We start from the raw sequence: 22,810 nt of genomic DNA on the forward strand, positions 1-22,810 counted from the left end.
GAGGGTGCACAGTATCCTGCGGGACCAACATCACCCTGCGCGCCACCTTTTCCATCTGCTGCCCTCAGGGAGAAGGTACAGGTCTATACAGGCCAGAACATCCAGACTGGCCAACAGCCTGTATCCACAGGCTGTGAGGCTCCTGAACTCTCTGCCCCCCTCTCACGGACAATAACCATATCCAACTTCTTAATAGCAATGAACTGGTCTGCATTGGTGCATCATATCTTTATTCTCTTCCCCCTCCTGCCCCCCCCTCTTTCTTAAATAGATAACTATCATATCTGATATCATATCTCACAGTACAATAATATTGAATTGGTTGCATTGTTGTATTTTGCCATGTTTCTCAGGTCTTTGTCTGAATTTCTACGAACATTATTGCTAAGGATTGTCTTATTGCATTGGAGTCACACTGGGTTAAATATGTACACTTGGGTTTTAAGGGGTATTTATTATTTTCTTCTTTTTTTTGGGTTGTATGGAAGCCCCAAACGCAATTTCATTGTTCTTGACAATGACAATAAATAAATAAATACTAAATACTGTTTTCCCTCCTTGTAAATCTCACATTTGATGATGGACCACAGGTTCTCAATGGGGTTCAGATCAGGTGAACAAGGAGGCCATGTCATTAGTTTTTCTTCTTTTATACCCTTTCTTGCCAGCCACGCTGTGGAGTACTTGGACGCGTGTGATGGAGCATTGTCCTGCATGAAAATCATGTTTTTCTTGAAGGATGCAGACTTCTTCCTGTACCACTGCTTGAAGAAGGTGTCTTCCAGAAACTGGCAGTAGGACTGAGAGTTGAGCTTGACTCCATCCTCAACCTGAAAAGGCCCCACAAGCTCATCTTTGATGATACCAGCCCAAACCAGTACTCCACCTCCACCTTGCTGGCGTCTGAGTCGGATTGGAGCTCTCTGCCCTTTACCAATCCAGCCACGGGCCCATCCATCTGGCCCATCAAGACTCACTCTCATTTCATCAGTCCATAAAACCTTAGAAAAACCAGTCTTGAGATATTTCTTGGCCCAGTCTTGACGTTTCAGCTTGTGCATCTTGCTCAGTGGTGGTCGTCTTTCAGCCTTTCTTACCTTGGCCATGTCTCTGAGTATTGCACACCTTGTGCTTTTGGGCACTCCAGTGATGTTGCAGCTCTGAAATATGGCCAAACTGGTGGCAAGTGGCATCTTGGCAGCTGCACGCTTGACTTTTCTCAGTTCATGGGCAGTTATTTTGCGCCTTGGTTTTTCCACACGCTTCTTGCGACCCTGTTGACTATTTTGAATGAAACGCTTGATTGTTCGATGATCACGCTTCAGAAGCTTTGCAATTTTGAGACTGCTGCATCCCTCTGCAAGATATCTCACTATTTTTGACTTTTCTGAGCCTGTCAAATCCTTCTTTTGACCCATTTTGCCAAAGGAAAGGACGTTGCCTAATAATTATGCACACCTGATATAGGGTGTTGATGTCATTAGACCACACCCCTTCTCATTACAGAGATGCACATCACCTAATATGCTTAATTGGTAGTAGGCTTTCGAGCCTATACAGCTTGGAGTAAGACGACATGCATGAAGAGGATGATGTGGACAAAATACTCATTTGCCTAATAATTCTGCACTCCCTGTATATCTGTATCAACTCTTAGTGAGGAGCTCACTTAAGGGGTTGAAGACAAAATGGCAGTGGGGACAGCGTATCACCTTGGTATATTCCACATATTATGATCATTCACACTTTACAGTTCTAGATGAATGTTACATTATTATAACACTATTATTACACTATTAGCCTTGTATACTCCAAAGCACTCCTGTATCCATGTGTGGGGCAAGAGTTATAGGATTATGTGTAGCCATGTGGTGCTCAGGTTAGTTTGGCTGGTGTACTGCTCTGTCAACCATCAGCTTCTGCTTTGACCCTCTGGTATTATTCCCAATGCTGTTCTGAGCTGTGCTCATGTCTTCACTCAGCTTGGATATTATGATGCCTGAGAGGATCTTCCATGTTGTGGCGAGACAGGTAATTGGACAGTAGTTTGACGATACTGTATGCTTGTGGGGATTGTTTTGCCCTGTGTTAGCCAGTAGTGGATGAGTACCTGCTGTTAGCAAGTCCCTTATTTGTGCTGCCAGGCTTTCATGGTGTGCTCTTAGGTCCACTAGTCACTTGATATTATGGAACCTTTTCCTCCCAGATGTTCTTCCAGCAGTACGCAGGCAGACCCACCTAGCTCTGCGAGAGTACATCCTGAACGGATCTTTGGAGAACAAGGCATTTATTTTCTTGGCCTCTGTTTCTCTTGCTATATCTCTTCAGCCTACTGGCTTGAGCTGTGAGCCTTTGTTTGGCAGTTTCTAGAGGCTCGTTTATATCAATATTAATAGTGGTATCATGTTGTTCTTATTCATCAAGGACCTATCTCTCATGATGCTCTTCTACACATCTATCTATCTATGTTTTCTGAGATGGTGCTGCAGATGTTTCTATTTAATTGCTGGTAGTCTTTTCTCAGAATTAAATCTCAGACTTTAACAGAAACATAGATAGATACACAAATTGTTTTATCCTTTTAAATTAACACTGTAATGTTACAGACGTGCAGGACATATAACGCTAGCTCCAGCATTACCGTTACAATCTTATTATTGGTCACAGCTGCTAGCTGCTACATAATGATAACAGATGGTTATTTGTATCGGATAATTGCTAATAGTTAATAGCGTTGTGAATATCAACCACATTTCATGTGTTTAGCTGCTAGTGAGGGGAGGGGCTATGTGCCTGCCCGTCTGCTGTGTAAAGCTGTGTGTCAACTGGAAGAGACAAAGACAGTGTGGATATCAATACTTGCATCAATAATGTTGCAAATGCATATCCATTCCAACAGTAATTTTCAGTAGCAATTATTAGAGTCATTTGTTTATTTAGATACTTATTTTAGTATCAAGTTTGACATCCATAGTATCAAAATTAGTAATGTTAATACGTAATTATAATTACATTATCTTGTGGGTTTTTCACGCTTGGCTAAGTTTGACAGCCAAGACTGACAGGCATGATGACCATCCAGGTATCAGTTATAATGCTAATTTATGCTAGCAAAAAGTAAAATCTAGTATTGCAATGCATTTATCTGTCTGATTTATAACACTTCAGCCACACAAGTTAATGCGACTACACATAAGGAAATATACACAACAGTCTAAGCTGTAAGGCAAAATATGTGATGATGCATGATTTTCTGTTTCATTTCTTGCCTTTTCTGCTTCTGCGACTTTTAACAACTGTTGCAGTTCTTGTGTCACTTTTGTGTAATCTGTGCAACTGTGCCAACAACAACAGCAGTTGTATTGTGTGACACTGCTTAATATGCTTGTAGGCTTTGTTCCTCATTACAGTACACAGAGGCTCCTATAATGCACTGTATGACAAAAGAGGGACTCCGCTTCTGTCTTTGCTGCAAAAACATGACAGCTGCCATCATCAGGCGCTCGTCCCTCCACCCTGCAACACAAATCCTGGTCCTCATCCGCGAACACATTGTTTTCTAATTGCCAGCCCCAGATGTCTCAGCTCAGACCTCCACGTCCCAGCTCCCATTACCTCCAGAGGCGACAGATTTTTTTAAATACTTGGTGAGCTTGCATGAATACAGAGGAGGATTTGGAGTTGGTTTTGAAAGACAATGAGGGGGACAAACTGAAACAGAGTGGACACAATCATCAGTAATGTGTGTGCGTTTCTGGGCTAAATAAGATGTGTGATAAAGGCTGTGGTCTTGTCTTCACAACAGAACTGGCTGGTCAGTTCACTTTCATGTGGCAAGTCTTTCTTAGAAAAAGTCACATGAGGGCGAAGATATTAAATGACAAGTTGCTTATTTTCTGTTTCGCAGCCATTACTCTCTTCTTCCCTCCCTGCCCCATGTGTACATTCCCTCTGTCTTCCTTGTACAAAGCAACAAAAGCGCACACACACACGCACAGAACATGGGGAAAAAAATCTACCCCCCTCCTGCTCTGCATCCTATCAGTCTGCTGCTCTGGGAGAGGTTTTGGCTGATCTGCATTGATTGCTATGGGTCTTTCTCTATCCCTGGTGCTCTGTAGCAAGAAAAAAAACCAAAAAAACGGAGTCTTCTCATTCATCAAACCAGCACCTGCCAGACTCTAGCCCAAGAGAACTGCCACAAGTTTTTTTTCTTATTTGTTTTCCTTTTGTTTTCTTCTTGACAAATAACTGTGATGTCCCAAACAGTCAGAAGGGAGCAGTGATCTGCTTTTTGTCTGCCATTTTCAATAGCAAATTGAATACTCTGTAATCCCTCTGAACATGCATGCACTGTGGAAGTCAGTCACCACAGATGGACCTCAACGACTGATACAATTGCTACAACAGGAAAAAAAAAAAACCCCCAAATACAACCAGCCAGAGTTTCACTGACACCAGCCACCGGGCTTGAAATTGCAGCTTAACTCCCTACACCCCCACCACCACCCTCTTCCACTCATTGCTTTCACCCCAACTGAAACATGTCGGTTTGCACCTAGAAATGGAAAAGAATGAAGGATGACATCTTTTTCTTTTTTGAAGTTTCTCCTATGGAAAGCTGAACATTTCTAAGCATTATAGTGTTTAACAGAGTTGGTTGAATTCTCTTTTTTCTGTCGGCTTATTATTACATATTTATGCTTATAACTCCACGGAGTGATAGCTTTGGATGTGCTGCATTGAATAATACATTAAATGCATCTGTTCAAGCTCTGTCTCTTGTTAGCTATTGTGTGTGCGCGCAAGGGTGTGAACAGAGGATTTCAGAAAGCAGTCTCACATGCTCGCACACATTTCTTTTTTATAGTCAGACCATGGTACTACACTGATGGGGAAAACTTGAGCCATGTAAATGTGGCAGCGCATACACATGAGAAAACACAACATGATGGCAAAAGTTATCTCAAGGTAAAGGATTTTGTCCACCAGTTTGGTTACTGGAACGTAACTCCTATTGATATAAGCGGTTTGACATGGGATTGTAGCCCCAGTGTTCTGGATCACATGTTAGACTTTAATTCTTTTAATTTGCTTTTTTAGTTTAGGGGTCACAAGCCAAAATGTTTGGTAGATATTGATCTACATTTCCATATTTTGCATTTTGCACTGAGGCAAAAAATGTTTACCTGCACAACGGTGAAACCACACACTAAATTTCAATCAGTGACTAGAAGTGGTTACTACACTCAGAGTTCTCCTTTTTGTTTTCCTTGACATGCTTTCTTTATGGCTGACAGACACCCTATATTTCCTCCCATGCCAGACCTCTCAGCCTCACTTCCATTAAAGCTCCTATAGTGACAAATTTCACAAGCTTTCACTTCTTATGGCATATAAAAAGAAATTATCCAGACGAAGTCAAAAACAGCCCTCCTTTTTGTTTTAGTCCACTTTAGTTCAATTTTATTGATATAGTGCCAAGTCACAGCAACAGCTATAAACAGTTGTGCGACTATATCGTAAGGCAACAATACAGAGAAACCCTAACAATCAGATGACCCCCTCTAAGCCAGCAAATGGTAAAAGTGGAAAGGAAAAACTCCCTTTTAACAGGAAGAAACATCCAGCAAACCATGCTCAGGGAGGTGCAGTCACCTGCCATGACCAGTTCGGGGTGATAGGAGAAAGACAGGGCAAAGAAATGGTGTGGAGGAGCCAGTGATTATGGATAAACTAATAATAGTCAATAAAAGAAACAATAAATCACCAATTTTTGATGTTTTTTTCTGAGGAGTGGTTGCTACAGTTAATTAAAACTTGCTTGTTTGGTAAGTCCTTATTATGTACATGTCAGACTGTTACTCCACGACCCATGTCGGTATAGTACCTGTTTAGTTTCTTCCCATAACTCATATCCTCACTGATACTGTCTATGTGATACTATGTGATTTACAAGCAGCACACGACCAGTCCCCCCCCCCCCCCCCCCCCCTCTCTCTCTCAACCACCACCACCACCCCAAACCCACACCCCCATCTACGCTCTATTGATCAGCTAGGCAGGCTACCACAGAGCACTCACTTCATTGATCATTGCCGCCTCACACTCACACTCTCTTTAGGTTTTTAACTGACCCTCAGAGAGCTGGGGAAAATACTGCTATCTACATCACACTGTCAACGCATATCGTGTTTTCCATGAACACTAATTAGTCCTAAAGAAAGGTTTATTGTCAAGATGGCTGAACGTGACACAAAATCAAATGTAAGTTAGGTGCTGCTGAAGCAAAACATATATTATTGGAAATTCCACAGTCTAGCTTTGCTGCTAAGTGCAATGTTTTTGATTCATTTATTTTTTATTTGATTTTTTGCCCTCTTTTTTCTTTTTACATTTTTAACCAAAATAGCCAAAGATTAGTTGTAAGTCTTACCGCACATCAAAGTGAGAAACAGAGCATACAGGCGGGAGCCTGCAGAGACTTTGACATGAAGCTAGTGAATCAGAGACATCTGCATTATAAACCAGTAGCAGATTATGGTAATGTGATATCTAACTGTTGGGTGACTAACATTCTCTATCTATGCTGAGCATCCCTGGCAGCTATTTTAAACGATGCAAACGTATACAAGGAAACAGTCCAGCAAGCACTTTTACTGGAAATGTGAAAACACAGCAGTAAAAAGGCAATATTGCTAATTCTGTTACTTTTTGACTCGCTTTTGCCTGTCAACGTAAGATGGAAGAGGAGAGAAATGCAAATTAGCCTCACATTATGCAGACAGTGATGCCATCGTTATTATTACTACCCCGATGACTCCACATGCAGGAAATAAAATGAACCACTTTGCCCATAACATTCAGCGTTTTATGGCTTTCTTTATCTCTTCTCATTTTCTCTGTCACCTTTGCCCTACTTCCAGCCACCCGCCCCTATTCCTTTGCTCTTTAGGCAGGTGCCAGCGAGTGTGTGTGTGTGTGTGTGTGTGTGTGTGTGTGTGTGTGTGTGTGTGTGTGTGTGTGTGTGTGTGTGTGTGTGTGTGTGTGAGCATGTGTTTGTGGATGCTGTGTAGACTTGCTTCTGGAGGAAGTGGCTGGTCATAAGAGCCAGCTGATGAGCATCACCCTCATCCGGAGCTCCATTCATCCCCGTGCACAAGGGCCCATTCACCCTTCTGCTTTTCACACTCACGGACCCCAAGAGCCCCGGGCACATTCCCACAGTCGCACGCTTACAGAGGTGAACTGTCAGTCACCCGAGACATCCTAAATAGAAAGGGCACCCAGATGTAGATTCACGCAAACAAAATTCCTCCACGTTACCACACAAAATGGAAATCCAGGAATAGGCTGCGTTTCTCATCTGACTCATTATAAACAAGCCCCGGAGCCTTTCCTTTTTCTTCTCAAACATGTCTCTATAGCCTTCACATCCAAACACTTTTGAGAGCAAGTGACACACAGCAGGAAGAGGTGTCATTTTCATTTTTGTCATCTCCTTCCACTGCAAATCTTTCTGACACGCTTGTACCGTAGCCCATCATCATACCCATGGACTGCAATGATGTGCATGACATGGGAGGTGGGAGGGGGGTCAAATTTAAACATCAAAGACAGGACAGGATGGGTAGATAGAAAAGAAAAGGAAAGTCTGTTTGCATCATCTGCAGCTAAAAGAGAATAGATCTAATCAACCTCTGGGAAAAGTTGGATAATAGCAATGACCCTTGACTGAATTATTAGCACCAAATTACCAAAAATGTTAAGCTCTGGGTATGTGTGTTGCTTGGTAGGATGTCTGTGGATATCTAAGATATATATATTTTTAAGAAAATATGTACAATCAAATGGTTTCTGGAAGCAATTCTGGCAAAAATAGTCAAAAAAAAAGACTGAGAAAATCTAAGAAAAAAGGCAGGCGAGAGCCATCTGAGTTGTTCTTTGTGCTGATGTCTCGCCACTGGCTGCACGCGGTGACAAAGACGTTAATGTACCACACCACCACCACCAGCAGCAGCAGCCTCCCTACTGCGATAGGATCCATGTTTGATCCACTGGAGAAATCTGCAAACATTCAACAGCAGCCTGCCTCCTATATTTTACATCACGCTCCCTTCTGAGCAGAGGACAGTCTCTTTAATGAGGGCATCTTGGGTGTGTTTACATTTCATTACACAGCGCTCCCTGGCTCTGTGGCCTGAATGGCTGAAGGGTGGGGGAAGTTCAGGGGGATGATGGTTGAAATATCTGCTGTGGACTTTGCAGGTTTTGCAGTATTTCCCACAAGACACGCTGCAGATGGATGTCTCTGTATAGGTTGTGATTCATAAAGCGTGTGGTCTTGAGAACAAGTCACAGCATGAAGCTTAATGATATATTTTGTTAGACTCTGACAGATGAGGGTAAATGTCCTTTCAGTGGTTGTGTTCAGCTTTCAGCAGCAGCCAGCACCTGATGTCTATAAATCTACATGAGTGCCGCTGCAAGTAATGCTTTATTTCCAATCCAATTTTAAGCTCATAACCGAATCTCATAAGAACGACTACAACCACATTACATTAAAACTCTGAGTCAGAATACCATTACACTTGCATTTCGTGTCTTTATAAATCAACATTAATTTCTCTTCACTTATATCATTGCTGCATACATTCCGGCAGGGAAGTCATAAAGACCGGTTTTTGAATCGCGGGGAGGGTTCAGAGTGAAAAAGCAACGACTCAAAGTGGGAGTAGGAGTAAATGTCTGTGGATGAAGCAGTATCACACACCTGCCAGACAGACAGACAGGGTTGTCAAAGGGTATCTCCTGGAAGTGTGCGACTTCACTACAGAGAGTGCGAGTGAGCCACGGGCAAATTCAGAGGAGTCGAGGATGAAATGAGAAAAACACAGCTGAAGAGCCTCAAGGGTGACAAAATCGTGTCAGAATACAAAGGAAGGATGAGAGCAGGGCTAACAAAGATGAAACAATTTAGACTGACATTTCTTTTGCACAGCTCAGACACGGAGCAATTGTTGGTGCTGGCATAATGACACACATTATCACCAACAGGAGAATAGCATTCACACTGCTCTGACTATTGGGTTTCACCAGCAGGACTTTTAAACTTGCTTGATGACCATAAATCCTGCATCCCATTGTCAGAGAATCTGGCACAGTTTCTCACTTGAGTTAGCCGAGGATACGTCTGCCTGTTCCAGATCCATATTAATACAAAGAAGGAGGAGGGTGAAGTCCCAAAAGTTAAAACGTTTATTTTGTGTGCTGGTGTTTGTGAAGCTTTCAGGGTGGGAGGGTTTAATAGTCTGTGTTCTGCCAGGAAAAGATAATCGGATTGTGATCCGTGGCTAATTAGAAATGCATTTGGAGTATTTTTTTTTTACCCTCCTCATTGTTTGGAGAGCCATGATCTGCGCTGACTCCTTGTTTTCTTTATAAAAGAAGCATAAGGCGCTCTGGGATCATTGGCAGCCGTTTTAAAAATCATATACGAGGAGCCATAAAAACAAAAAACCTGTTGTTACATGACTGAAGGAAAGCTGTCGCTGTCGCATAGGTTGCTTTCGAATCCCCGCGGCTTCCCCAGAGCGCAAACCACGCTGCAATCATGTAGAGGAAACAAGTCCTTTGCGGTCCCACGCAACAGTTAATAAGATAACCTACGAACACACGCTTTGCAGTAGGCCTGTATTAAAAGCAATTACAGCCTACACAGGCTTTTTTCCTCCTTCTTCTCTTCTCTTACAAATGGAGTTGCAAGCGCTCTTTACAAAGTCAATAAACGGATTTAAAGATTTAGGTTCAATAGGTGGACTACATGGACTAGTATGTAATCAGTTTCCACTGAGATACTTACAGGCATATGTCATGGAGAAGCTGTTCCCCATCATGACCATATCCACCTGCGGCACCAGTTTGGGGATGTCCTGGTGGTGAGAGAGGGCGAACCGAAAAACCTCATATTCGTGGGATCCGCTTGGGAACAATCCTCCTGTTGAGAAGCAAAGAATGAGGAGTTAATGTAGTACACAGTGGACACGAAAAGGAAAAAAATTAAAAAAGAGACACCGACTTAAGTTGAATCAGAGGTTGATGTTTTTTTCTCTCAGACAAAAGGTGACGATGTGTGTGCGCCATTCTCACCTATATTGATGTTACTTGGAAAACTTGAGCTTGAACCCAAGCACATCCCCAGTAAACTGGTGTAGAGGATGGTGAAGCTTCGCTGCATATTTCCTTTTGCATTGGCGAAGGGAAAAAGAGCCGAAATCCAAGCATAGGTTTTGTCCGTGTGTGAAGTTAAATCCCCCCGCTTCTCCTCCACTCCTATTGCCTCCCCTTAGAGCAGCATTTGCACCGACATCGATTCAACAGCGAGACAATTATCGCAATGGCGAGAGGAGGCACCTTTCTCTCTCTTCTTTTCCCTCTCACTGCTGATGCTCTCTTGTCCTTGGTTGCTGCTGTATGAGACGGAGAATGACTTCAGCATTAGCCGCACTGCAAAAAATAAACCCGTTTTGGAAAAAAAACAACAACCTAAAAAACTGTTGAACCTAAAGACAATTTTAATTGCCTTTTACCCTAAACAAGGATTTCCCCCCTCCACGATATAGCGAGATAACTTCAGTTATTTGATATATAGAGCAAATTTTGGCTTTTCAAAGAAATATTTCGAGAGCAAGTGTCACTGCAACAAGTCTGGGCAGCGCGCAATAGTAAAGGAAATGACACAAGGACAGAAGCGAGCATTACTTAAAAAAGGCTGCTTTGGACAGGAAACAAGTAGCAATGTGTCACTCGATAGGAGGATGTTACAGCTGGAAAAGAAAATGGAAATTTTCACACTCATTATTTGACTAATGACCTGCGGGTAAATATTTTTTGCAGTGTGCGCCTTTGGAGCGCACACACAGGTCCCCCAAGACACGCACGGGGTTTAGACATTCGTTCGTTTCGTTGTGGAGCAAATATATCAACACTGATAAGACAGTGTTTTTGTAATGTCACTTTTATTTTGTAATAATTTTTGTGCCTGTAGATTTACATTAAAAAGTAAATGTATAACCCATATAACATCTAAAAACAAGCGTATTTCAAAGATTTAAGAAATGAAGTTTAAATTGGGTGAATGCGAATAAGAATTAAGTTTATTTGATATCTGTCTGCTTTTTAAAGAATACAGTCTAACAAGGAAAGGAAGCCCAAAATGACATGACTGGTTTATTCCTTAAGTCCCTAAATTTAAAAGATATTTCAGCATGTAACATCGTAAAACAGTGTTAAGTCCTTGCACTGATCAAGCTCATGTGGCATGGTAAAGAAGTCCTGCTGCTAATGAACACTTTGGTGAGGCTGTTTTCTCATCTTCTTCGCCATATAATAACTCTATAAGATACTCTGTAAATGATATTCCGTAAAACCACAAAGGACATTTTCAGCATTGTTTCCACTTCATTTTATTTTGACAGCCTTACTTTGTTAAAGAAGTCGTGTTAAATCACTTCATGCCTGCTCTACAGTATGTACAGTTATGAATACAAGATGACACTGTATTAGTGTATAATATGTGTTTTGATGGGGTACTAAGACAATGCAGCTAACAAGTGTTTTTTCAGCTGGAGCAATGTTGTCTGTAGGCTATAGTTAGAATTACAGAAGCATATTACAGTCTCTGACGTTTGCTGTCATTGATTACCATGTTACTGTAAACCATTATAATAAAACGCTGACATTTGGAGGAGGAACAATTAGAGGTTTGAAAGTGAGGTGAGTCAACTTTGCTTGGTTGGTAATTTAGGATTAATTAACTTTTCACATATACAATACACACTCTTTTTTTTTAGCATCACTTACTTCCCTATCCAGGACCATACAATAGACAATGACATCTCGCAAAAGAACCAGCTGAGAGATAAGTGAATCATTAGGTAACCTAATGGTTAGTTCATTATTATCCATAAATTATTCATACTGCAACTTTCTTTGTGAGTCATTCCTAGTTAAGGTGATCCAAACACAGAGCAGCACAAAGCAGTAATTACACATTCATTATTGATTATTTCAACATTAGTTCTTTTTTGTGTGTTTGTGTGTGTAATAAAACCCAGTTTAGTTCATGTATGAATAGTTAATATTATAATATGTTACATTATATTATAACCAAAATATAATACTTTTAAACAATAAAATCCAAATTCAAACAATATTATGATAAAACGATCAAACATCAAATCTTTTAGCTTAAGATACGCGCATTGCATCACAAGTCACCTGCATCCCAAATGTTAAACAATGAATGCAAACATTTATGGGTAGTACTTTCTATTACAGCCAGGTAATACTGTGATAATAGTGGGGTAATAAGCTGGAGACAAGGGGGGAATGATAATATAATTATATACAAAGTTATATGGCTAGCTATTATTACTTAATTACCAAGATAATGTACAAGTAATCATATTGTGTTAACATTAGTTATAGTTGAGTAATATTACACTAAAAGTCATGTAACTGGGTAAAATCAGACTACAGACTAGGGGTACAAATGTGTAAACAAACATATACCTATGAGGCAAAACAATTAGTAACAGCAGAGTAATATTTTGCTAACAATGTGATGACCTGCTAGATGGTATTAGAATTTTTATACACTGACTGGCTGATGTTTTAGTATATTAGGATATTATTACTGTATTGCAATGTTAATGTTTTTATGTATATTATGGATATTTTATTGATGATTATCCATTCTCCAGTCTCCAATCTATCTTCTTAACCACTAGATTCTTTGCTAGCTGTCATAGCATAGCTGTCAATGCTTCTCACATTTACGGTATTGCAAATGTTTGTGACAATTATGAAGAATAATTGTCTCACTTTACTTCAGGACATAAAGAACAAAAATAAAAGGTAAAGTATTCCAGAAGAAATGAAGAATTACATATTGGGCACTTTGTATGATACTTTCTTTACTACACGGAGCAAAAAAGTGAAACTAATGTTCAAGTATTCGATAATGAATGAGTAGTTAGTAGGATGTGCTGTTTATTATTAATAACAAATAAATGAGTGTGAAATATTCACTAGTTCACTTACACACACATAGTGCAGGACTTGTACAACAGTGGTTATGACTTTGACCATGCATTGTTAAAGTCAGGTATTGTTTTGTACACACTGAAATATTAACCAACACTGGGAATGTTCTCATGAGATGGATTGTAAATCATATTATGCTGTGATGCCCTGGCAGTAGTTTAGAAAATGAAGTGTTTTTTCTTGGCAAATTATGCAAATTAGGTATCCATTTATCACACTAAGTACAGCAACTTTCTTAAGTTAAACTCAATTTTGCTACTTATTGTTTCCATAACAATAGCAGGCATATCGCTCCCAGAAAATTATATTTAGAAGATTAGAAGCTTGCTTGAATTAGATTTCCAGTGTTTCCATTTGAGGAGAAACATTTTCTATTTAAAAGACTGTGGCTGACTACCTCTGGCTGTGCTTGAAACACTTGAGAAATAGAATTGCAGGAAGTGAAAGGTTATCTAATTTCTGAGTGATAAATTGTATATAGATACAGGCAGAATGGCTGATTTTCCTTGTCTTTGATCAAAATGATAAGGGGTTACCTCAAACATAGATGGTTGTGCAGGCATTCATTCCACTATTTTTTTTTTTTTTTTTTTTACTCTGGGTATGACCAAGAAGATGCCTGATTTATGCACAATATTCATCTTGCATCACAGTGTTCATGTCAGTGTTTCTGTTCTCTTTGTGTGAATGTGTTTGCCTGCGGTGCCCCGAGTGTGATCAGTGCCAGGCAGTCTTTTTTTAAGTAATACAAAGAGATCTTAAAAAAGCATTATAAGCAATGGCTAAATATTCTATGGTGCTAAGTAGAGGAGTAACTATCGCAGATGGAATCGCTTGTTGTTCGAGGTTAAAAATATTACCATTCGACAGAGTCTGTGTAACAGAAAAAAGGACATACGCTGTCTTTTTTGTTCCTAAGGACGTCTTCACCATAGATCATAATGTGAGCGTCTGTCTGGAGGGTTTTAATCGAAATCTATGTGAAGAGTATAATGGGCCTAATCTGTCAAAATCTGCTGGTTCCACTCCAGTTTGAGTGTGGAGGGAGAGAGAGAAAAAAGGAAAAATTCCCTGCATGTTATTCCTATAATTGAGCTACCACTCTTGTGCTGTTGAGAACTTGTGTGCGTCACACGGCTGCTGGCAAAACTATAAAACGTAATGTTGCAGAAAAGATAAGGGAACAAATATATCAAATGAGCTGAAGAGTAGTTGTTAGCAATCAAAATGCCAACCTCCTGCTTCTCTCCTGGTACCACAGAACCCAATGATAGTGAGGGCAAAAACACCGGTAAGGTATGAGAAAGTAAATGGCCAGACTATTATATTCCTATAATAATTTTATCACTGGCTGTATAAATGCCAGTGTATAAATACCTACTCAACTCAAATCAATATTTGTGTTTTTCTAAGTCTTGTTAAAGTGCTTGAAAAAACTTTCTTTCTATTTTGGGTGACTTTTTTTGGCCAAAGCTTTTTCACATTTTCACGATGATTAAAGTTTTCACCGCTCTCCAAAGGCAGTTCTCATCAGCAGACCCAAGGTAAAGCATTGCATGCTACCTACCTTCAGATTAGTGTTAGCAGTTATTAGCACATTGGTTAGTCTGCTCAGCCTAGATTCCTGAGATCCTCTAACTTTGTTTTTTTTTAAAATATTAAATAAAGAGTAGAACGAAGACATTTAGAGATACTGACTCTGTATTATTGGCATCTCTAACAGCTATCCAAATGAGATTATTACACTAGATACAATAAATAACTTTAAATGAAATCTCAAAACCTATTATGCTATTATGTGCAAAAATCTTGAGTTACCTCTCATTTCTTTATATTGCATTAGGAAAATGGAGAAATGACTGCAGTGATTTACTAAAATATGCAACCATAAATGGTAATGCAGTACAAAAAGGCAAAAACGGAGTCTTTACAATTCTAACACCACCGTTATTCTTCAACACAGCCTGAACTTTCTAATGCAAGCTTGTCATTTGTTTAAGTAGACTTCCGGAATAGTTCTCCAGGCTTCTTGAAGGTAATTCAAAGCTCTTCTTTGGATGTCGGCTGCCCTTTGCTCTGGATTTTGTCAAGATGATCTCACACTGCTTTAATAATTTTGAGTTCTGGTGATATTATGTTTGAATTTTCTGCACTGGCAGTGTGTTTGGGATCATTGTCATGGTGAAATCAAGAGGTTTCCAGATGATGTTGTGTGATGGATTAATAATAAAGTTCATAAGTTCATCAGTTTTGACAGGATCCACAAGACCACTGGCTGCAATGCAGCAGCTATAGTCACCTCTCTCCTGACATCCTCTCTACACTTTGACAATTTGAAGCAAAAATTTCAAAATTGGACTCATCACTCCATAAGACCTGTTGCAGCTGACTTTCAGTCCAGTTCTTGTGTAATGTGGCATACCTCATCCTTTTCTCCCTGTTTTTCTTCCTTAACAATGGCTTCTTGACAGTCACCCTTCCACTGAGGCCCTCCTTGGCTTCAGGGAGGAGTATGTGGATCACCTTAAGGGCCACATGCATCTCTCAAGTCATATGTCAGGTCTTTGCTGGATTTTTTTTTTTTTCATTTCTTAAGGGCATGACTTTCAGATGCTGTTCATTTGCTGTAGTTAGTTTGTGTGTGTGTTTGTATAAATACTGTTTTATTCCTGTCAAACTCTGTGATCTTCAAAAAAGAATTTGTAGATTCCACTAAAGAAGGAATAAATGATGGATTTTGGCAACAGGCTGCTAGTAACCAAGTGTCTAAAATATCATTTAAAATTACTTCTTTGCTAAGTTGTCTGTTGGGTTAGGTACCAATTTTATGTTTGAATGATTCATAGGTCAGTTCTAAGTGGCTTAAAGAAAGAAAGAAAGAAAGAAAGAAAGAAAGAAAGAAAGAAAGAAAGAAAGAAAGAAAGAAAGAAAGAAAGAAAGAAAGAAAGAAAGAAAGCAAGCTCTTGGATGCAAAATACAAAGAAAGCCTGGGACGATTGTGCTGCATGGGACTTTGTTGATATCAAACCTATTTATTACTTTATCTTATTATTTATAAACAAATGACATCATCCTCATTTGATTCTTGATTCATGCCCACATTTTTGATGTTTCTTCAATCATTCTTAAGCACTTTGTGTTGCTATTGTTATTTGAACTAAACAAAACTTTTCTTAATCAAAAGAAAAAATATCTAATATATAAAAACAGTTGTGCTGCGTTTCTGTATCACAGCATTTGTCTTGCTGACAAATGATGAGACACGTGGGGTTTTCAGTTTCTTCATTTTTATTGGTCTGTGATGGCATGCCACACATGGTAAGCTCCACACCTCACCACCCGCTGTTCACTTTAGTTTAATTTACAGTCACTACTTTAAAATATTCTACTTATTGTTCAATATTGTTTCTTTATTAAATGTATTCATTTTTCCATCACACCTTCCAATGTTTATATGGCGTGCACACATATTAACCTTGCAAGGTCAAAGTTCTGTTTTATGTTATATTAATACATCTTTCTTTGTTTGAGTTACCTGGGGGTTGGTGTCTCCTCCTGTGTGGCAAAGGGCTGGGAGACCTGAAGTACTACTGACAGCCTAATTGGATTGCACCACATGCTTCATTGCCTGGGGGGTGTTTCATGTTTGTTTAAATGTTTTGTATTAGTTGGTTATATGGCAGCCATCTTGTTTTCCCCCGTGTGTGTCATTTCAGCAGGTCAGTTTGTCATATGGTTGTTTGAGGTTCTGTTAATTATTATCTTGAGTTTAGTCTATTGAGTTGACCTCTTTTATTGGTCTGCCTGTTTAAGTTTTGGCTTTGTTAAATATATTTTCATATTTTTGGGTCAATAAAACCCATTTTTTGAATTAAAACCACCTGTGTCCTTTATGCTTTACTGCTTGGTCCCTGACATGGTCTAACAATTAATGTTGAAAAACAGTATTTTTTAAACATTGTGGGATTTTATAAGTAACATAACATATTTTACATTTCCATGAGGCAAAAACTGTAGAATATTTTCTTTTTGTAAATAAACAAAATAAAGATTTAACAGTTAATCCAGTCGTCTGGTCTCATCTGTATGCAAAGACAGGAAGATGAATTTAGGCACATCTAGATTATTATAAGACATTTATGAATCCCACAAGATGTTTCATCCTATTTGCCTTTGAAAACATTAAACAGATCCGTAATAGGCAAACAAATAAAGCGTGTGATTGTTTCCTTTAAAAAAAAAATCACAGTAGAACAGAATTCACAAAGTGCTAATGTGAAAATTGTCTCTCCCAATGAATTCTAACAGTTGTGAAACACTGATTGGACCTCACGTCACACGCAGAACACAGTAATGCATTCCAATGGTTTTTGCTTGGCACTTGTTGACTGACAGACACTGTGGAACTACACCAGCCTTGGACGACTGCCTGGCATTAGTACAGAATCAATAGGAAGAAAACTGTCCTGGACTCAATGCATACCTGATTTCTGCTCTGTACTTTAATTGGCATGAGTTATTGACATGTAGCTTAATTACTTGCCCTGGTAATTTATTTACCAGGGATGCCAAAGACGAAGCGTGCCTTTTCTAACAGGAGAAGATTGGTGAAAATGTTCACACTCCATATATTGGGGCACATTTTCTCAGAACTTACACATTTTACCTAAGATCAAGGTTACCTGTCATATTTAAAGACACACCTTTTCATTCATTTTCATGATATTAACGTTTCTAAGATACATTCTCATAACAGCTGACATCATTAAACAGCAATTAAGGAAATAAAATAAAAGCATTAGGTATCACACTGATACCTAATGGTTGCACTAAGACAACATAAACACACAGGAACAAGGTGTATTGTGGTCAGTGAGCTGCACCACGGAGAAAGTAGTGTGCTGCTTTAATACCTTCCCCAGTGCAGTTTTCAGTTACCAAACTATGGAAAGGAACTGCAGATGGCCACGCTTAATACTGGAAACATTCAGCCTCGTATACCCAGAGAGGCTGTTTATGCAAAAAGAACACAGTCAATCAGATAATGCCAATTATCAATCAGGCATACAGTGCAAAGAGAAAAAACATTAAGTGGTGTGGGAAATAAACATGCACTCCTGTTTTGCTGTTTATTGCTATTCAGGTGCTCTCTTGCTCTCTCTCACTAACTTTGTCTCTAGCTCCCTCGCTCTCATATGGTACCTGCATAATTGCCTTTCCCCTCCACTGGCCGCAGGGGAAGTGGAGCTCTCACAACGTTACCGTGGTAATACTGATTGATGGAGTCGATACTTGTGCGGTTCCAGAACATCGAGCATCGCCACACACAGACATGACAAATTTCGAGGAACAAATTATAATAGCCCGCATCATGATTAATCCCCTCTGGGGAAATGGAAATATTGTGAATACCTACGAACTCATAGAGGACATAGAGCTCTACAATAAGACCAGACTCCAGGCGCTTTTGTAACCATTGTCTAGCTGTACAGACGGGAGGAAGGATGACGACGAGGAAATTCATGGTTGGGGCTGCCGAACAATGCTCGAAGGAGTATCAGATGATTAATCAGACAGATTTTAAATTCAGATTTTTTGCATTATGATTAGCTAAGAAATCATTTTCACTCTCTGCGTTCTCTTCTTGATTTACAGGAGCTCAGTGTGAGCTTTGAGGAAAAAGAATAGTTATGGATTGTTATCACGGTCACAGAAGTAATTCAGCATAAAAATGGTGTGTCCATGTTATCTCTACTACATCCATTTACAGCTTGATCACTTACATCACACAACCCAGAAAGTAGATTAAAGAGAGTAATGTGTAGTAAATAAAGAACACTGCAGAATCACCTAAATACAAGTTTGTTTACATGTGAAGAAACTTAAATAAGATATTAAAGCATGACTAATGTTGGATTGTTGCATAAGATGCCAATATCAAGTTATTAATATTATAGGGCAATGGTGGATAACGGGAATTATGGGACTGTCTTGTGGTTTCTGGCAACAGGGTGTTGGAATCACATCAGTTTTGGGTTTTGTGAGTGGTGGCAAAGTTCATGACAATGAGCAACCATCTTGATAACTTCTATGGCTAGTTATTTACCAAGGAGGATTAGCAGAATCTTGAAAGGTTGGTCACTTTGTCTCCGAGTAAGACTTACAAAGAATTGCAGGCATTACTTCTGTTTGTCTGTGAAGGTTCTCAGTCATCCAGGTCTGGACTTTTTTAAGTTGCTCGAAAACGTTTCACCTCTCATCCGAGATGCTTCTTCTGTTTGTTTTTAATGGGGTTTTTTTGTACAGCTCATTCAACAGAGTACTGAACAAGAACTGTGCTAACTCAAATTATGAATAAGAAAAACAATAAATAAATACATTCACTTCCCACTCCCAACTAGAGGAGCTTACAGACATGTTTCAAAAGAAGATCAGGACAATATAAAAAAATCAACCGGTATTTACCTGGTTCTAAAATGAGGTAAATTCACACTCACACGTGACACATTAAACAGTGTCATAATTTATTTAACAAAAACGAAACAAAAATGCAGAAGCTGTGTGTGAAAAACTGAGTGCACCCCATGATTCAGTAGCTTATAGAACCAGTTTTAGCAGCAATAAGTTGAACGAATCATTTTCCATATGATTTAATAGTTTTTGTTGCTTGAGTTCATTGATGCTTGTGAGTCTCAATGTCCTGCCACAGTGCTAATGTTTGGACTTGCATTTACGTCAGTTAAAAACCTGCCAAGGACAGAGACAGAGCTTAGAAATGAGTGAGAACCAGAATGTTTTCTCTTAAGATATGATATTTAATATGCAGCAAGTGTGTTGAGTGGCCACTAAAAAGGTTCTCGACAAACTATGTTCTAGAGTTGAAAAACCATCAAAGCCAAAAATCTGTTGTTTTTTTTACAGCTTTCTTCTTTTGCAGAAGAAACTCTATATAAAGAAATATGGATGATGAGTGCTGTGTGTACAAAACAAGGAAATGAAGCGAAATAACAAACACAGATTTTTTCATTAATTTAACTGGAGACCCAACAGATTTTGGATTTTAAATTTTAAACCCTGACACATCGGCCGGTATCTTTTTTTCTTTTAGACATTTGATGCATAAACAGATTTTTTAAATATCTATTATTAGTTATTTATGAGTACTTGATGAGATCAAATGACAATACATTTTAAATAGTAATTTATTTTACTTAACAAGTTGTGGATTACTGGTTTATGCTATGCCTGTATCAGCTGACTGTGTGTTGCCAACACAACAGAGTGCTGTCTGGGAGACAAACTAAATAGCACTGACACTCATAACATGGTTAATGGGTGTTTCTCCTGTCATTCTAAATGCAGATATCAATATATCAGCAAACAGCTAATATTGGCTAATATATCTGCCGTGCTGGTATATCAGTCGCACTAGTCTAAACCAGCTATTTATCATTCCTCATGAGGCGTACATTAACCTCACTGCCAAAACACATACTTTATATTCCACATGACTGTATATGTTTCCTGGTTCAGTTGTTGACTGGCTTTTTGTTTGGAGACACAGAACAACAGCTCTATGTTTGATTCCATGATTCCCTCTTATAATGTCTCCAGTTGGGATTAAGCCTGAGTAGATTTGGCACAATATCAAGAACATGAATGTCGGGTTTACACATTGTATGTGCAGTATGTTGTCAGTATGTTATACTGACAAGAAAGAAAGACGGCTCATTTAATCTCCAAACATGTATATCACAAACTAGTTAGGAACTTTACACAAAGACACTGCTTAACTGCACACTACCTGAAGAAACTAATACCTTTTACTCCACCATCTGCTGGTACACTAATTAGTAAAAAAATCAATAAACAGAGCTGTTTACTGCACATTATTTTAATGACGGCAGATATGTTTCAGGTGAATGTCTACGAACAGCAGTAAATTTGTACAGCGCAAATGGATATGTTACGTAACTACCTCACTACCTAATAATTTAGAATATCAAGGCTGCTGTCTCTGTGTGAATATTCTGCCTTTGCTAATAAGCATTTAGGATCCATCAAAACAAATTAATGTTCTGAGCAGCTACCAGGGTCAGCTCAAATGAGATTGGACACACTCAAAGGCACAGTTAAAGAAGAATGAATGCTTAACGGGCCTTGAGTCAATCTTAAGCTTAGTAGCTTGTGTTTCATAGTGAACTCCTTTAATAGGATAGCCATTTCAGGCTAAAATGAGTGCATGTGTTAATTTTAGTGGTCACTTAGCCGGTGGGAGAATACAGTCTTGAAAATGTTAAATTATTTTTTTTGACAGTTGACCGTTATTATTACATGCTGCCGAATCAGTGGTCTGAATGTTAAGTAGTTGCATTCACCAAGGCCCTCAAAAATCTTTAAAAAATGGGTAGAATTTGAATGCAGTTAAATTAATTTTCTAATCATGAAATCCCCTTGAAACCTTTGAGGTTCATTTGAATAAGCACTCTGCTCCCTTCTTTCTCTCTGTCTCATACGCACATGGATACAGACACGAAGTTTAATATCATGACTCACGTGTTTCAGTATACATTGCAGGCAACAGAGATGGCATCGCCTTCCTGTGAAAGTAATCATGCATTGCATATTTGTCCAGGGAAATCAGTGCCAGTCTAATCAGTGTGAACATTTGTTAGTGTGTGTAGGTTAGTAACGTAACCTTTAATGGTACCTCTGCATAAGTTGCTGCGAGATGTTAAATCAGCAGCTCTAATGATCTCCAAGGCAACCTGATGCAGTCTGACTGACATTATTATCGCAGAGGAAACTGGAAAGAGGAGCAAAGGTGGAAAGGGCAGATCTGATGTTGTGGATGAGACTAAAGGAGATTTAACACAGTAAATAAAACTGAAGAACTAAAGGAATTTCATGAAGTCTGAACTCTGGCGCATACCTTTAGCACTCCTATTCTCAGCTGAAAACTTTATGAAGCAACATTCTCCACAACCTGACTCTTAGTGAAATCACATGGAAAAAGAAATCACATTTGCTTGTTGCCTGTTAAACACTGAAACCACTCTCTGGCAGTGCGCATCGCTCTGCTTTGATCACATTGCAGAACTGTTGACAGCAATAGTCAAAGAGCATTTGCTCCCAGGTGTCCTGCAGCTTGGATGCAGAGTTATGATTCAGTAGTGAGCCCGATAGATAGCCGCCTGGTGTTGGGCAGCGCGAGACGTGGAAATCAGAGAAGTGTGAGTAATACAGGTGAATGTGCCCACAGTTACTGGGTCAGCAAACCAGGTCACACACATTGACGCACCTAGTGCATTTACAAATACAAGTGGACTGGGATGTCCTCTTTCTTGTGACTGCCACAGCTAAGAATAACCTGTACTGTAGCTCATTTCCTTTATTATAAACTCAGGCAAGCTATTTGTCGTCCCTTTCAAAGATTAAACGTTAGATTGAAAGATCTGGGTAAAACAGCGTTAATAATGAAGGTTGTAGGTACGCTTAGCGAGTATATTTACCTTTTCTTGACCTTCCCCAGCCAGTCATGGCGAACAACTGCCTTTCTCTGAGCCTGGTTCTGCTGGAGGATTCTTCCTGTTAAAAATGAGTTTTTCCTTTCCACTGTTGCCAATTGCTTGCTCACACAATATTCAACTTCATCTTTGAGATCACAAGACATTGCTCCTCTAAGCTAATCTGCATTTAATTT

At 39.3% G+C, this 22,810-nt stretch overlaps 1 protein-coding gene across 2 annotated transcripts in view; it reads right to left on the bottom strand.

Annotated features, from left to right (window-relative positions):
- The window catches only part of gria1a (glutamate receptor, ionotropic, AMPA 1a), a 74,105-nt gene extending 63,661 nt beyond the window's left edge, over positions 1-10,444 (bottom strand). For both annotated transcript variants that reach the window (XR_003274165.2, XM_026188844.2), the window contains exons 1-2: positions 10,150-10,444; positions 9,863-9,997 (exon numbers count right to left, since the gene is read on the bottom strand). Coding sequence is in view for 1 of the 2 variants with exons in the window: in XM_026188844.2 (XP_026044629.1) it covers positions 9,863-9,997; positions 10,150-10,237 (223 nt within the window). In the remaining variant the exon portion in view is untranslated. The remainder of the gene's footprint in view (positions 1-9,862; positions 9,998-10,149) is intronic.
- Between the last annotated feature and the right edge of the window lie 12,366 nt (positions 10,445-22,810).

This window comes from Astatotilapia calliptera, chromosome 2, assembly GCF_964374335.1.
Source record: "Astatotilapia calliptera chromosome 2, fAstCal68.1, whole genome shotgun sequence".
Taxonomy (NCBI): Eukaryota; Metazoa; Chordata; class Actinopteri; order Cichliformes; family Cichlidae; genus Astatotilapia; species Astatotilapia calliptera.